Raw genomic sequence first — 14,109 nt, 5'->3', positions numbered from 1 at the left:
TACTTTACTGGAACTGAATATTTTTCTGCTGTTTGGTTCTAAAATGTTACATTTTTTTTAACATTTGCTGTCTGTAAATCCCTTGTGATAGAAAGGAAGAAGAGGTAAAACAATCTCGCATTTCACAACTGCCTGAGAAGACCATCTATACTTAAAGGCTCTACAAATAAATAAACGCCGGTTGATATCATCCTTAAGTAACCATGAGATACATTCATACATTACCACACAACAGAATAAACTGAGTGTATATTGGTCAGGAAAGCTTGAGAACTTTCACTCAGCTGCATTATCTCACAGGTCACCTAAATAATTTCTCTCAGGATCTGGCCAGGAAAGGGTAATTCTGTATTGATCCAGAACAGTGGAACTGGAATGCAAATTACAAGCATGTATGGACTCTCTCCCCATTTAAGTTTCAAGATAACAACTTCAGGATTTAAAAACAGGAATGCTGAAGGATGTGAGAATACATTTTCCAAGTCATTTTTTGAATGTGTGAGAGCTGAAAATATTTTTAATTAGTGTGTAATGTGCAGCAAAGTGACTAATGGCATATAGAACACATAGTGGTCATATACCTGCATGCATAACTTGCTGCATGCTCAAAAACTGTGGGGAAAAGATGGGAAAGAGAGCATGAATAACATGTTGGGGTGAATTCAGGTATGGATAGGGTCAGCTTTAGCATGGGGAAGGAGAATTCCAGCCATCTATCATAAGGGAAATAGATACCACAATATTGGCACTTTATTTTCAAAAAATAGATACCACAATATTGGCACTTTATTTTCAAAATTAATATATATTTGGTATATGTATTTTAATATTTCTTGTTATGAAACTATAAAAATCTATAAACTATAAAAGTACAAGCATTTTGAAGTAGTTTCTGAAACAAAAAAAGTATCTTGTTCACAGTTTTAGACATAGCTTAAATATTACTGCCCATTTTTGTATGATGTATTTCATTCCATATTTTCCTCATTGTTACTGAGTATCTAAAGTTACTAAGAGAACAGGAATGATTTTTTGCTATACAGCATATGTAAATTACCACCAATTCTTTTAGTTCTGTGGTAATTTATAACAGTGTGATTTACAATATTTACTTCTGTTTTAAAAACACAAGTATTATTTTGGGCACTATTTGATAGAGCAAATTACAGTAGTTGGCAAAAAAGAAAAAAAAGTCCCTTCCTGTGCAGTGCACCAAAATTCCACTTCATACTTAGGGGGACTTGCAGAGAACTTAGCAATTGATTTTGCGCTATTCAGCATGAAGTGTCTTGCTCTGCCCTCCCCAAAAGGTGTTGACAAGCATGAAGTAGAGAATGAATTTTAAGAGTAAGGAGGACTTCTTTCCATTTCTCTTGGCAAGTTCTTCAAAGTCATTTGTGAAGCTTCACACAGGTCTGGTTTCCATTAGAAGATAATGAAGGCTGGTAGTTTTTAAGTACTGCTTCTGGACAAAAAATGACTTGTAATTATTTCATGTGTTCTGTGAGCAGTAAGAGCCAGTTTACACTCACTAATGCAGACACAGGGAATCTGATGCTCAAATAATTCAGTAACATATACACCTTGGCAAATCAGGTGAGTGTCAAATCATCACATGTAAAACAGCTGTCCACAAGGGGGCTGGAAAAAGTGCTAATCTTTGTACTTTAATAAGTATTACTGAAGAATACTACTTGAGAAACATTGGAAAGTATAATAGTGCATGGAGTTGGAGTTCATATTGGTAGGTAAAACAGCATCTAGCTCATTGTATGAAATAGAACTATGATGCATATATTTATATATCAGATTTTTCATACAGCAATATTCTGAAGAGTGATAGGTGCATGTTATGGCACCCAACATGACAGATGGCTTTTTAAGGAAAATGGGAGGTGGCAGTAAAAGATGGACTAGACAGGAAAATAAAAGCATTACCTGGAACCTCTTTTCAGCAGCAGATGGGAAAGAGAAAAGGATTACTTATACAAGTTTGGCTAAAAGTTAGTTGCCAGTGAATTATTTGTATAGATAATTATTGCTGACTTCCTGGTTTGTATACTCCTTTTTACAAGGGGATGAGTCACTTCATAGACTAGATAAATCTATTATTTGTATACAAAACTCCCATTCACTTAAATGGGAATTATGAACGTGTTGGCATGAGAACATAATTCTTTGGGATAACTCTGCTGTAAATAGAGAAAAAAAAGCAGAAGCAGAAAAAAACCCCCTCTGAACTATACCAAGTGTTCAGAGTCAGCAAACACAACACCTGAATAACTCAAAGAAAGGTTGTGCAGGTTTAACTTCCTGAAATAAGCTGATGGATGGAACAGTCAACTCGCTATTAAAGACAGATGTCCAAGTTCAGTCACAAAAATACATTCATTTATACTAAAATAAAATTATCTCAGCTAACCAGAATGTGTGGGGTACTGAGCACTACTGATAGGTAGTATTTTTTCATGACTACTTAATTCAGTTTATGTTAATTGAAGACACTTTGCACTGGATAGGTTTCCTCAGTCATGTATGATGGAATACTCCTATTATTTGGCCAGCCAAAAACCCTCATTAATAATTAAAGCATATGGGCATGTACAGATTATTTCCTAATATTTGTAGTATGCATGGGTACCTTATAAGAGTTTGATTAGCTGGTACACTTCCACTGGTTTGAGAAGCTCTTTTTTTAAGAGCCACTAGCAACATCACTAGGTGAACACTAGGTTAGTTTTTCTCACTTATAAGTTAAGCAAAATAATTTAGGGAATTATTTAGGAAAAAAAATCCTGAAAATTAAGATCACAACGTTAACAACTCACAAGTTTACAGATTGATTTTTTTTTCCCATTCTGAAAACAATGGATTTTACTGGATGTCTTCTAATTAGTTTTAACTTTATTTTTCAGTGCAAGATTGATGCACTATTTATTCATATAGGAAACAGCTAAACCTTTCCCACAATAAAATCCAAATGTAGCTTGAACAGGCTTTGCAGTCAATAGCATGCAATTCTTCAAATTAAAATACCTCCAGATATTATTCACAGTAAAACAGTGAAAAATTTTAACTGAAATTTCTGGTTATTTAATTTTGAGATCTCTTGGTACAGCCATTTGTCTGTAAGATACATTAAACACAGCACTGCCCCTTTCACAGGCACAAATAGCCAGCTTCAGGCAGTATAAGAAGAGAGTAAGAATGGAGCATTATTCTCCAGAGGCATCTCCCAACCTTCAGTGCTGTGCAATTCAGGGAGCAGCAGAGTCAGAAGCATTTTCAAAATCAACCATGATAGACTTTTTTCTGAGTAATTTACCTAGCACAAAAACATACTAGGAAAGAACTCTTAGCAAAGGATAGAAACAGTTTTCAAGTGTGTTTTGTGCTGCTGAGTAGCCATACTGTTATTACACAACCAAATTAGACACACAGTACACATCTTTTCACATTAAAATATTACCTATAAACATTATTATTCAGAAATGATAAATAATCCAAATTACCAACCTAAGTGCTGCCTCACAGTAGTGCCATTTTGTGTTTCCAGCAGAACTTAAAATAAGTACTGTAATTTCAATGATATAGCCGCTAATTTCACTGCTAGAGAATACTCTATCATTAGCAGAGCGGGCAGTTAGCACTGCAAGCAAACCTTAGACCAATTGAATCTGAATGAAATCTGGAGTTCCAGTCACAGAGGCAGCTCAGTCTGCAGGACTGAAGGGTGGTCTGACAGCCTAAGGATTTGTTGTGCTGCCAATTTTACAGCATGTGCACATGTTGTAAGCAGAGCAGGTGCAGAAGTTGATAACCTCATGCAGGCACCTCCACCGGAGCCTGCTGCACGAGCAGGATGGGGAGCCAGCAGCTCAGACCCTCAGGCAGCACAGGCGCACTGGCAAAACGCTGCAGCCAAGGCAGGGGTGCTCCCTGCACCCCTGAAGCTGCATCAGCTCCAGCGGGGTGCTGCTCACAGAGTGCAATGTGCTCACTGCTCTGCTCCAGCCTGACCTCCAGGTGTGTGCTGCAGACATCCACAAACCCCTGGGCAACACCTCTGGCTCAGACAGGGAACTCAAGCTGTTCCTTAGCCCCCCCAAAATATTGAGGAAAGGAGGATGAGCTTTGATCACCTCCTCCAAGAACACTCTACTCTTCACTCCCATCAACTCAGAGAGCTGCACTTATGTTTTGTCCCTTAACCCTTTTCTACTTATTGACATGCTACTATTTAATAGCAAAGAGGTAAATCCCTCACTTCTGTTGCAAATTGTAACTACTTTTCCAAGCTGCTGAAGTTATTAAAATCCATTTAATCCTGGACTTCAAGTACATGAACTTACCTTACTACCCCCTGCCTTCATAGGAAGCAAAAATAGAGAGTAGCAGAAATAAAATAAAAATTAGTGTCTGTGACAGATTTCTGAAACATTTACCAATCTTATACAATATTAACATCAGAACAGAAGTCAAAATACATACAGTAACCACAGTCTGGTTTTATTCTTCACAAAAAAAAGTCTTGAAGTTTTAGGCCCCAAACTTTTCAACAATGCAGGTAATGGAATTATTTTATGATCTTTTTTTGCATTCTGAATCACAATTTAATTACCTTACTACAGAATTAATTATCTTAGTAATTTATCTGAAACTGAAAAACACAATTCACTCAGCTTCCAGAAACAGCTTTTGAAAGAAACAGGAGGCTTACAATTTCATTAAAAGAAAAAAAAAATCTTTAATCAAAGCTTTCATGCCACGCACATTATTTCTTTTTGATTTCCACATCAACTACAGCTAATTAAAAAAGAGAGACCATTTCTCATAAATGCAAGACAGGAAACCACAGCTTTATACTGTGGTTATCCCTGGTTTATCCCTGCTTATCCCTGGTTTATCCCTCCTACAGTAACACAACTTAAAAACAAAAGATGATATGAAACTCCCACCAAAGTCAAACTGCATTTCTCAACAGGGGTATCACAGACCTGCCCAGCTTCACTGTGGAAAGAGGCTTGAACATTGCCACAGAACTCCTCACATTCCTGCAAAATTTCCTACCCTTCATTTCCCCAGATCCTCACGCTCCCTTATACCCTGCTGTTTTCCTCACATCTCCATCGGTAGTATTAGAATTCCCCAAATGCTGTACTAGGAGTTCCTCCTTCCTTTTTCCTCACATACACTGTCCACATCAATTTGGTGGACAACAAACAACTTTCAGGGTCCCATGCTCAGCTGCAGATTCTACAACAGATAACGTTCTAGAGGTTATAAATTGTTTCTGTCATTTTGCATCTACTTTATTTTCTGGGTTTATTGTAGTCTGCTCCCCACCCTATTCTCTTCCAAAGCATACAACAGTGAACCAAGATCTAAAACTAATACTGTAAAGCAACCAACTCCATTTTCCAAGATTCATTTAAAAAAACTGCAGAACTACTGTGGACAGAACTTTTCAAAGAAAGGTAGAAGTGAAAACCGAAGCAATGCAAGGAGCAATTAGAATTTAATTCAGAGCAGTTTCTTGGCAGAACCAAAAACATTAGAGCTGTCCTTCACTAAAACAATTGTACAGGTTCATGCCTATAATGCCATCACTAACTACCATTCAATATTTCAGTTTCAAAAAAAACCATATTATTAAACACCAGCAAATAAGTCAATCATCTCAAGGAACTCCCCAAACATAAAAATATGCACACATAGTTTTTAGTCTTTTGTGCTGTATGAAAATAGGTACAGCCTAGTCCTTTAGGTCACCTTTCCTTTTTTCTTCAAAGAAGTATTTAGTCTTTTTATACATATCCTTTTAAGTTGAGAATCATATATTCCAATATAATTTTGTTCTACTATTGTATTTTCACGTTGATTTCTTGGCTAGAATTGTAATTTAGTAATTACCTTTCATCTAACGTTGGCTCCTTTTGTTGCAGATGAGGCTTAATTCCAAACATTGGTCTAATGTTTGTTGATAAGGCTTTGATGGTGTAATTAATTTCATTTTCCCTTGTCACATCACTGTCATAACCTAACAAAACCAGAGGGAAGAGTATCAAACCAAAATAAGGTAAAAGAACAACCATTAATCTTAATTTGTGCAGATTTCAACAATGTACTAGATTGCAAAAACAATTATAGCATCAATTATTAATAACATAAATACACAACAGAAAGAAAGTAGCTGGGAACCATGAACATTGTTAATAAAAGGCATTCAAAGAAAAAGAATTCCCTACAATATCTTTGTGGAAAAAAAATTATTAATGAGTCAGGGGGCTTTAAAAGCTACCCCATTTCTGCTTGGTTGGCCTTGACTACAGTCACTAACAAAGAACCTCACTACCTGACACCTGCTCTAAAGACCTGTAAGATTCAGTGCCTGGTTGTTCTCAGTTTCAGGATCCATCCATTACCATGGAATCTATAGGTCTGCACAAGGTTCCTACATAATGCTTACGGCCAGCAAGGCACATGAGGATGATGTTTACTACAGCAAAATAAACATGTTGGAAAAGCTAAGTTATGACAGGGCTGTTACTTACTCTTCGTTATTTTGCTTTTTCAAAGATCAAGACTACCAGTGCCAACAATGTGATGGTGAATACTTCTTAACTCTAACTGAAATTAATAGCACCTGACCTAGAGAAACTTTTGTGGAGAAAGATGTCAATGTCTTTTCTTGTAAATCTTCACACACGTTGCTCTCTTTTAGAGTGCTTTTGAACCCACAGCTTAAGAGGCTTCTTTCTGTGTAAAGCAGCAGAGCCTTGGGGAGATCATAGGGCCAAGATGTTCTAACAGGTCTCAGGCAGAGGCTGAACAGAAAGTCTGAAGATGGCAATTTTTGACTAAGAAAGTTAAAAGCTGACAAGTCCTCCTATAGGCAATTAAATTACTCTGTGTATTCTTCAGTACTTTTGAGAAGAAATACAGTGATTAAAAATTCTTTTCCAATGAATGTTTAATATGTCTTGAATATTTAATGCATTTCTTTAGTCATTTATCTCGTTTTAGTGACAGCTGAAGTTAATTTATTACACAGAATTATTTAATGAGTAGCAGTGATAGTTTAAAAATTCTTGAACACTGAGGAATTGACAAGGAGGAAAAGCACACTTGGGAGAAAACAAGTCTGGAGGCCATAAATTCTTGGAATTGTAACATGATAAAGAAAACATAAGTATGGAAAAACAGCAGAAGTCAATGCTACAAAATAGAATTAACACTTTATAACTACTGATATTGTGATCTTGAAATAGGTACAAAAACATCAGTCTACTTTAGTGTCTTATGTCTCCATGTTATGAAAGCAGATGCTACAACATCAAGATAACTATGGTCTCACATTATACAGATTTCAATATAATTTCTTAAGAATTGGTGACCAAATTCCAACTGTGATGATTCTATTTTAAACATAGATTTTGGGTAGCTATGTAAAATTGATGCTTAATATTCTTCATTTAGAAGATATCAAGAGTTTCTTTATGTACTCTGATTCAAAGCAGTAACTCAAACACTTCATTATCATTTTCTTCACAGCAGTTTATCAGTCCTTTCCCCAAAACCAAATTTTATTTAACATTTTTGAAGAGTATTTGCCACTTAAGATAGAAGCAATCCATAAATTATTTCTAAATTTTCAGTTTTCCATTAATAAAGTCTTCTTGAAATAGCACAGCCCAGCTAGTTGTGTAAATTATTACTGACCTCCATCTTCTTCAGAATCCAGATCAGACTCCTCACTGTCACACTGCCTGCTGTCCCGATGTCCTTCCATCTCGTAAGTCCACAGCATCAGGGAGGTGTCAGCTCCCCCCACAGTGACCAACAAGCTGTCGTCGTAGGTCCAGCGCACATTTGTCACATGGGTGCTGTGAGCAACATACCGCTTAAATTTTCCAAACTTTCCCTGAAAAGGGGAAAAAGAAGGCAAAGAGCAAATTTACCCCGTCTGCTAGACAAAACTGAAATAAGTTTCCAGCACAATGACATCATCTTAACTTCTTCACAGTTCCTGCTTCAGCTGTTTTGTAGTTCACATGATTTTAACACATGATTTGCCAAGTGCCCCTCCTACAGCAACTCATGAAATGTTAACTTTATCTTCATATCAAGCATGAAAGAGTTAGTCTATAAACATATTCCAGCAATAAACACTGGATCACTTTTTCTAAGAGAGACAATAATCTGAGTTTGAATAAAATTCACATAGAATATTTTGAGTCAGTACTTGTGCACTGTTACTATCCTTAGCATAGCAACATTTCAAAACTGAAGACACATTTTCCACCAAATATACAGGAGAACAGGAGGTATTTGAAGAGCAGTAAAAACACAATGTACTTCTGGAATGGCTTTTCTATGATGTGTGATTGAATACTATTAAAGGTCTTTGTGTCAGAAAAAAAATTACTAATATTGGACAGAATTAAGGTCCTTAAAATCAAGAATGCAATGTAGGTGAAAAATACATATTCATTGTCTTCCAAAGCATTCTCATTCTTAAAGTTGTTCCTATTCATTTGCCACAGTCAGCAGCAGGACACTACATGAGATGGCTCTGCATTCTGACCTGGAATGATCATTCTTACTCACTGGAAGTTTAACACACTGCAAACTGCAATGTAATACTAAATGCTTTCTTTGATCAAAATGAGAAAAATATTAAAGCATTATTTTCTTCTGAGTGATGAATTTTCACAGTTTTAAAAAGGCAGATTTATTAATAAATACTTTCCATGAACAGCTGAAAATTACTTACTTTAGCAGGGTATCGAAACAGTTTCACAAATCCAAAATCATCTCCTGTGGCTAATACTTTACTGTCACTAGTGAGGCATGAAGCAGTTACATCTGTGACTTCACCAATTATTGGCCAGATCCCTTCACAGCAAGAGCCCAAAACACTTGTCCATGATGCCCAGCCAATCTTTTCTACCTACAAAAATGACACATTTGAGGCAGAGAATACTTCTTAGGCATTTTTCTTCCATATCCAATTTCAAGAAAAATTCCTTGCATTGAAAGATACATCACATCTAAAAGACAGTATTTTAATATACTAATCAGTTATTTTTTTGCCATTCAGAATTTCATCTGAGACCTGTAATTTTACCTCTATCAACTTTCAATTCCAAAACTTAAATAAGTATTTTGAAAATTTTTACCTTAGCTGCCCTTTCAGGCTAAAGAAAACAAATTATGTTTTCCAACACTGCCTTTCAATGCCATGGAAAATATAACTTGGAAATTATAAATTTTTGCTCTCTGCCCTATGACAATGCTCTGTATCTGAGAAAACAAAGGAAGTACAATATACTACTCTTGCCTATATGTATTATGTAAACTGTATTTCATTGTTCTATAAAAACAAACATGAGGTTTTCTATAGCAAGGTTTAGTAATCTGCAATAGGTTTTCAAAGTTTCAAAAGGTTTAGAAGTACCAGAAAAGACACACAGAAGTCTAGTGAGATGTTCATTACAAAATCAGCCAAATGTCTGTTTCTTAATAGAAGAGAAAAATGTGAAAACCCCTACATATTATATTATTTTAAAAGTTTAAAATTACAGTTTTATGCATCATTCCCTCTTATGTAGTATAGGTGGCTGCATAATAACTTTAATTTGCAAGCAAATTAAGAAGGCAGTACAGTTCCTCACCTCCAAACTCGGGATAGTCTGCTTTTTCCCCCGAGGGGCTTCAAAAAACAGCTGCTCTTTAGCACCAGTGTTGACTTGCAAAAGTTTCCCTATAAAACATAAGACATAGATATTGTCTGTTAACATAGGAGATTCCATTTTGCAGAAGGAAGAAAGAAAAGTTAGCTTAAATTTTTTATTGCTAACAGCATTACATCAATTATTTGTTTCTATTGGAAAAAACTGCACACATAAATAATGCATCTGGAAGTATGGTCTTCTAAAGAAACCTGAGTCTTTTGGCCCCTTAAATTCACAACTCTTTCTCCTCTCTTTGAAAATTGTACTAATGCATCACTTTTCTCTCCTTATTATGGGTGTCCCATCAGATGGTAGACAAAATGCACTGGATGTAGTTCAAAGCTTGCTTATGATTACTGCCTGTTGATGCTCTTGCGATGGAGAAGCACAGATGTTGCCTGGCCAGCAGCTGATCCCAAGCAGGTGACTTCTTTACACCTTTATAATACTTCATTTCTGAGGGAAATTCTCACCAATGCTTTTCAAAATCCTCAAAGGAAGCTAACTTACAACATTCTTTCAAAATAAATCAGACTCTTTCAGAAGTTATTATATGGAGGAATAAGAACATGAACGAATAGATTGCACAATTGCACAGCCTTGCTTTTTAATGAAACAGGACTAAATTTAGCATTTTAATTAATCACATATTAACACCCTGGAACAGAGGAAATCCAGTATTTTTGCTATGTGTGACAAGGATATGTACTCCTGAGCTACAACCACTTTGTACAGTATTTTATTAAAGGAGTAGAAACATGGAATCATAGAATGTTTGGGGTTGGAAAGGACCTCTGAGACCATCTAGTTCCACCCTCCTGCCACTAGACCAGGTTGCTCAGAGTCCCATCCAGCCTGGCCTTGACCACCTTCAGGGATGGGGCATCCACAGCCTCTCTGAGCAGCCATTTCCAGCGCCTCACCACACTTACAGTAAAGAATTTCTTCCTTGTATGCAATCTAAACATACCCTCCTTCAGCTTAAGGCCCTTCTCGTTCTATCACTAACTGCCCTTGTGAAGTCAAATGATAAACAGGAAGGATTTTTTTAAAATACAAACAAACCAATAAATAGAGACAAACCATTTTACTTCAAATCGTAAAATTTCTAGATATGTATGTGGCAGTAAAAACCATGGGTTTAATATTTATCTGGATGCTGTCAGAGCATACTCATAAGCTGAAAAATCAAATCTACCAGTGATACCACAAATCCATACTATACATGTACTTAATTAGTCTATAATGTAATGTAAACCTTTTTACAATGAATGCTGCTTACCTCTTATGTCCCAGTCCATGTGTGTGATATAGCTGGAAGCTCCCTTGCAGATTCCTACTCTCTTACTGCTCATTACATTGTAAATATCTACAAAGTTGTCACAGGATGCCACAGCTAAGTACTTTCCAGCCCCTAAAACACATCAGTATAAGCACAAAATATTTTTAAAAAATTTTAGTGATCTTTGTATTAAACACAAGTAAATTCTGGAATTTAGCCCTAGGCAATTTCAAATTCTTTGATATCAGCTTGCTAATCCATACATATTCTCTGCTAAACTGATTTTCATATCACATAATGAAACATAAAACTATGGTATCATTACATTTTCAAACAATAAAAACCATTTGCTGAAATTTTAAGCATTTATGGTATTCAGAGAATGATAAGGCTTAGGGAACCAGAAAGCAATGTTGTAGGGGAATTGGTATCAGTAATTTGCATCAAATTTCTCCAACAGAGGAGTATTTTAACTAATGTAGGCTATGCATTTTGAGTTCCTAAAATATGAGCTATAATGATGGGAAAAAAATACCTAGCCTCACTGAGAGTGCTAAGGGGGGAAAAATAAGAAAAAAAAGTTGCAAGATGTTTCTGACACATCAGTTTCAAGTATTCTTATTAGATGAGAGTAACATCAGTGATGTGCCAAACTTACGCAGGTCATAAAGAGTAATCCTAGGGAGCTGCTGGATATTCACTATTTCAAACTGGCTGTTGTATTCAGGAGGTCATTGTAGGCAAACAATTCCAATAATCTCATCCTTAAACAAGCAACACAAGACTTCACACCATGGTCTTTTAAAATGTTGGTATTAGTTTTACTGACCTATTTTTTACATCTAAAAGTACTACAAATCTTCACTTCTTTTATCTCTTACATGTGATAAGTCTCACTTGAACAACCTTGGTATTAAAATTTTCATTTAAAAAAGAAATCACTCACCAGGAGAAAATCTGATTTCTGAAATAACATCTTTCCTATGCTGGAAAGAGACCAAATCCTCCAGGGTATCTGCATTAACTATCAAAAAACTTCCATCATTGAGACCAACAGCTAATGCTTTTCCATCAGGAGAAAAGCAGCAACATCTGCCTCCTATGAGAAATAATGAAATTGCATTCAGATACATTTACAGTGCATTATCCTTCTTTCAGATCTATCTTTCCATTAGTAAAGGAAAGCTAATATTATCCTAGAAAACTTCCAAGGAAGCTTTCCATATGCTGACAAAATAATTTCCAAGCTGTGACAACACACAAACAGGTACACAGGCCCAGAATGTTAGAATTTTCATCTTAATTGATAGCTGCTCTACATCAGTAATACAGATTAATCACTATGGTCTGTATATTTCTAACTTGATCTCCTTCCTTGTATCGGCGCTGTCTGTTTGTTACCATTTGCTCTGATAAGGAGAACACAGCTGGAAAAGACCCTCTGGATTCATAGGATTCAGTCATTTGCTATCACAAACAAGACAATAAGTCATAGAATCCTTCGAATAAACATGTCAGTGTTGTTTGAAAAACAGTTTTACTTCCAATTTAAATTTATGTATGGTCAACTTATATAGATTTGTTCTCATGCCAGAATTTTCTGCTAACTTACATATTTTCCCCTGCTATTTGTTCCTCTGATTAACCTGTAGACAGCAATCCTTTACTTAGATGGCTTCACCACAAGGCTTTGCATTCATTATCCTGTAATTCCTTTCACCATTTTCAACGTTTAGTTTAATTGCATTGAGCTGAACACAGATGAGGAATGCACACCAAAAATATTCTGATTTTTGTCTTGTAATTTACATGAATATTGCACTATGTCTTGGGGAAAATACCTCACTATCACATGTAATTGTCATTCAACAAGATGCTGAGCCTTCTATTCTTTAAGTTACCCCTGACCTACACAGACATTTTTCTCACTGTCACTGTTCTGGCTTTTATCATTAACAGGTTGTATTTCAATTCCATTAGTCTGCAGAAGCATACATCTTTTTCTGTACAGTACACAGGAACTTTTTAAGATTGCCAAAACATCTCAAAATGTGTATCATCAGCAAATAGTCATCAGAGACTTTTTCTGCCAAAAGTACTCAAACATATTAAGAAATATCAACTTTAAGACTTGAGCAGAGTTCACCAACTAGAAACTTTCTTGTTTAATCCCTGCTTATGTGAGCTTGTTACTCTTCTACATCACTTTTCCAATCTAAATAATCTTCAATTATTATTATTATTACTATTATTATTATTATTGTTGTTGTTGTTACATTATTAATAATTATAAATAATATTAATTATTAATAATAATCTCCCATTATGTTTGAATCAAACTGCTGAATGCCTAACAGATAAAGCCTACTGTATTCTTCTATCTAGCAAAGAATTAGAAGTTTGTCAGGGCCAGTCTCATCTAATCCTGAAAAAATCACCTTATATGATGTCACTTAAAACAGATTTTCCATCTGTCAAAATAGAATTTATTTATATCCTAAACAACAAATGAAAATTTTATGATTTCTCTTTTCTTGACATTCCAGATCCTTCAAACATTCACAAAGAAAATTACAAACATTTATTCTAAGATTTCTTCCAAAAAATTCTAGATTCAAAGTCTTTAAAAAGCCTTGGAATATTATAAGCAACATAGCATTTATGTAATTGACTCAATTTTATTGTTAATTCACTGACTTAAATAAGTTGCAATTGCAAATAATCATCATACAGATTTTTTTGTGCAGATTCATTAGCTTAAGGGCTACATAACTAGTGAAGATAGCATTAATAAAATAATTTGAGCAAAGAAAGGAATTTATTCTGCTCCCAAGTCCTGCTTTCAAAACATTCATAATGCTTGTAAACGTCAATTGCATCAGTAAATATGTTTTCATACTAAGCATCTTACCCTTTTTCAATTTGCGAACAGCTAACATACAATGGCTAGGAGATAAATCCCATATTCTTAAGGTTTTGTCATCACTTACAGTGGCACAAATAGGTAAATGAGGATGAGTAGCTAGACCCCAAACTTCCCCCTCCATGTGACCCTGAAAAAACACAATGAATTGGATTTCTTTTTATTTT

The 14,109-nt window shown here is 35.4% G+C and overlaps 1 protein-coding gene across 6 annotated transcripts in view; it reads right to left on the bottom strand.

Moving 5' to 3' along the window:
* EML5 (EMAP like 5) overlaps positions 1-14,109 on the bottom strand; it is a 97,901-nt gene that overhangs the window by 25,790 nt on the left and 58,002 nt on the right. For 5 of the 6 annotated variants that reach the window (XM_064713438.1, XM_064713439.1, XM_064713440.1 and 2 more), the window contains exons 21-27: positions 13,931-14,072; positions 11,966-12,118; positions 11,020-11,151; positions 9,678-9,766; positions 8,777-8,953; positions 7,723-7,924; positions 5,914-6,040 (exon numbers count right to left, since the gene is read on the bottom strand). In XM_064713438.1, coding sequence (XP_064569508.1) covers positions 5,914-6,040; positions 7,723-7,924; positions 8,777-8,953; positions 9,678-9,766; positions 11,020-11,151; positions 11,966-12,118; positions 13,931-14,072 — 1,022 coding nt within the window. Of the gene's footprint in view, positions 1-4,219; positions 4,368-5,913; positions 6,041-7,722; positions 7,925-8,776; positions 8,954-9,677; positions 9,767-11,019; positions 11,152-11,965; positions 12,119-13,930; positions 14,073-14,109 lie in introns of those variants that run through there. The other variant, XM_064713444.1, reaches the window with a different exon arrangement.

The sequence above is a fragment of the Zonotrichia leucophrys genome, chromosome 5 (genome assembly GCF_028769735.1).
Source record: "Zonotrichia leucophrys gambelii isolate GWCS_2022_RI chromosome 5, RI_Zleu_2.0, whole genome shotgun sequence".
NCBI lineage: Eukaryota > Metazoa > Chordata > Aves > Passeriformes > Passerellidae > Zonotrichia > Zonotrichia leucophrys.
The sequence above is the reverse complement of the archived record's forward strand: the minus strand, read 5'-3'. Positions and strand labels throughout refer to the sequence as shown.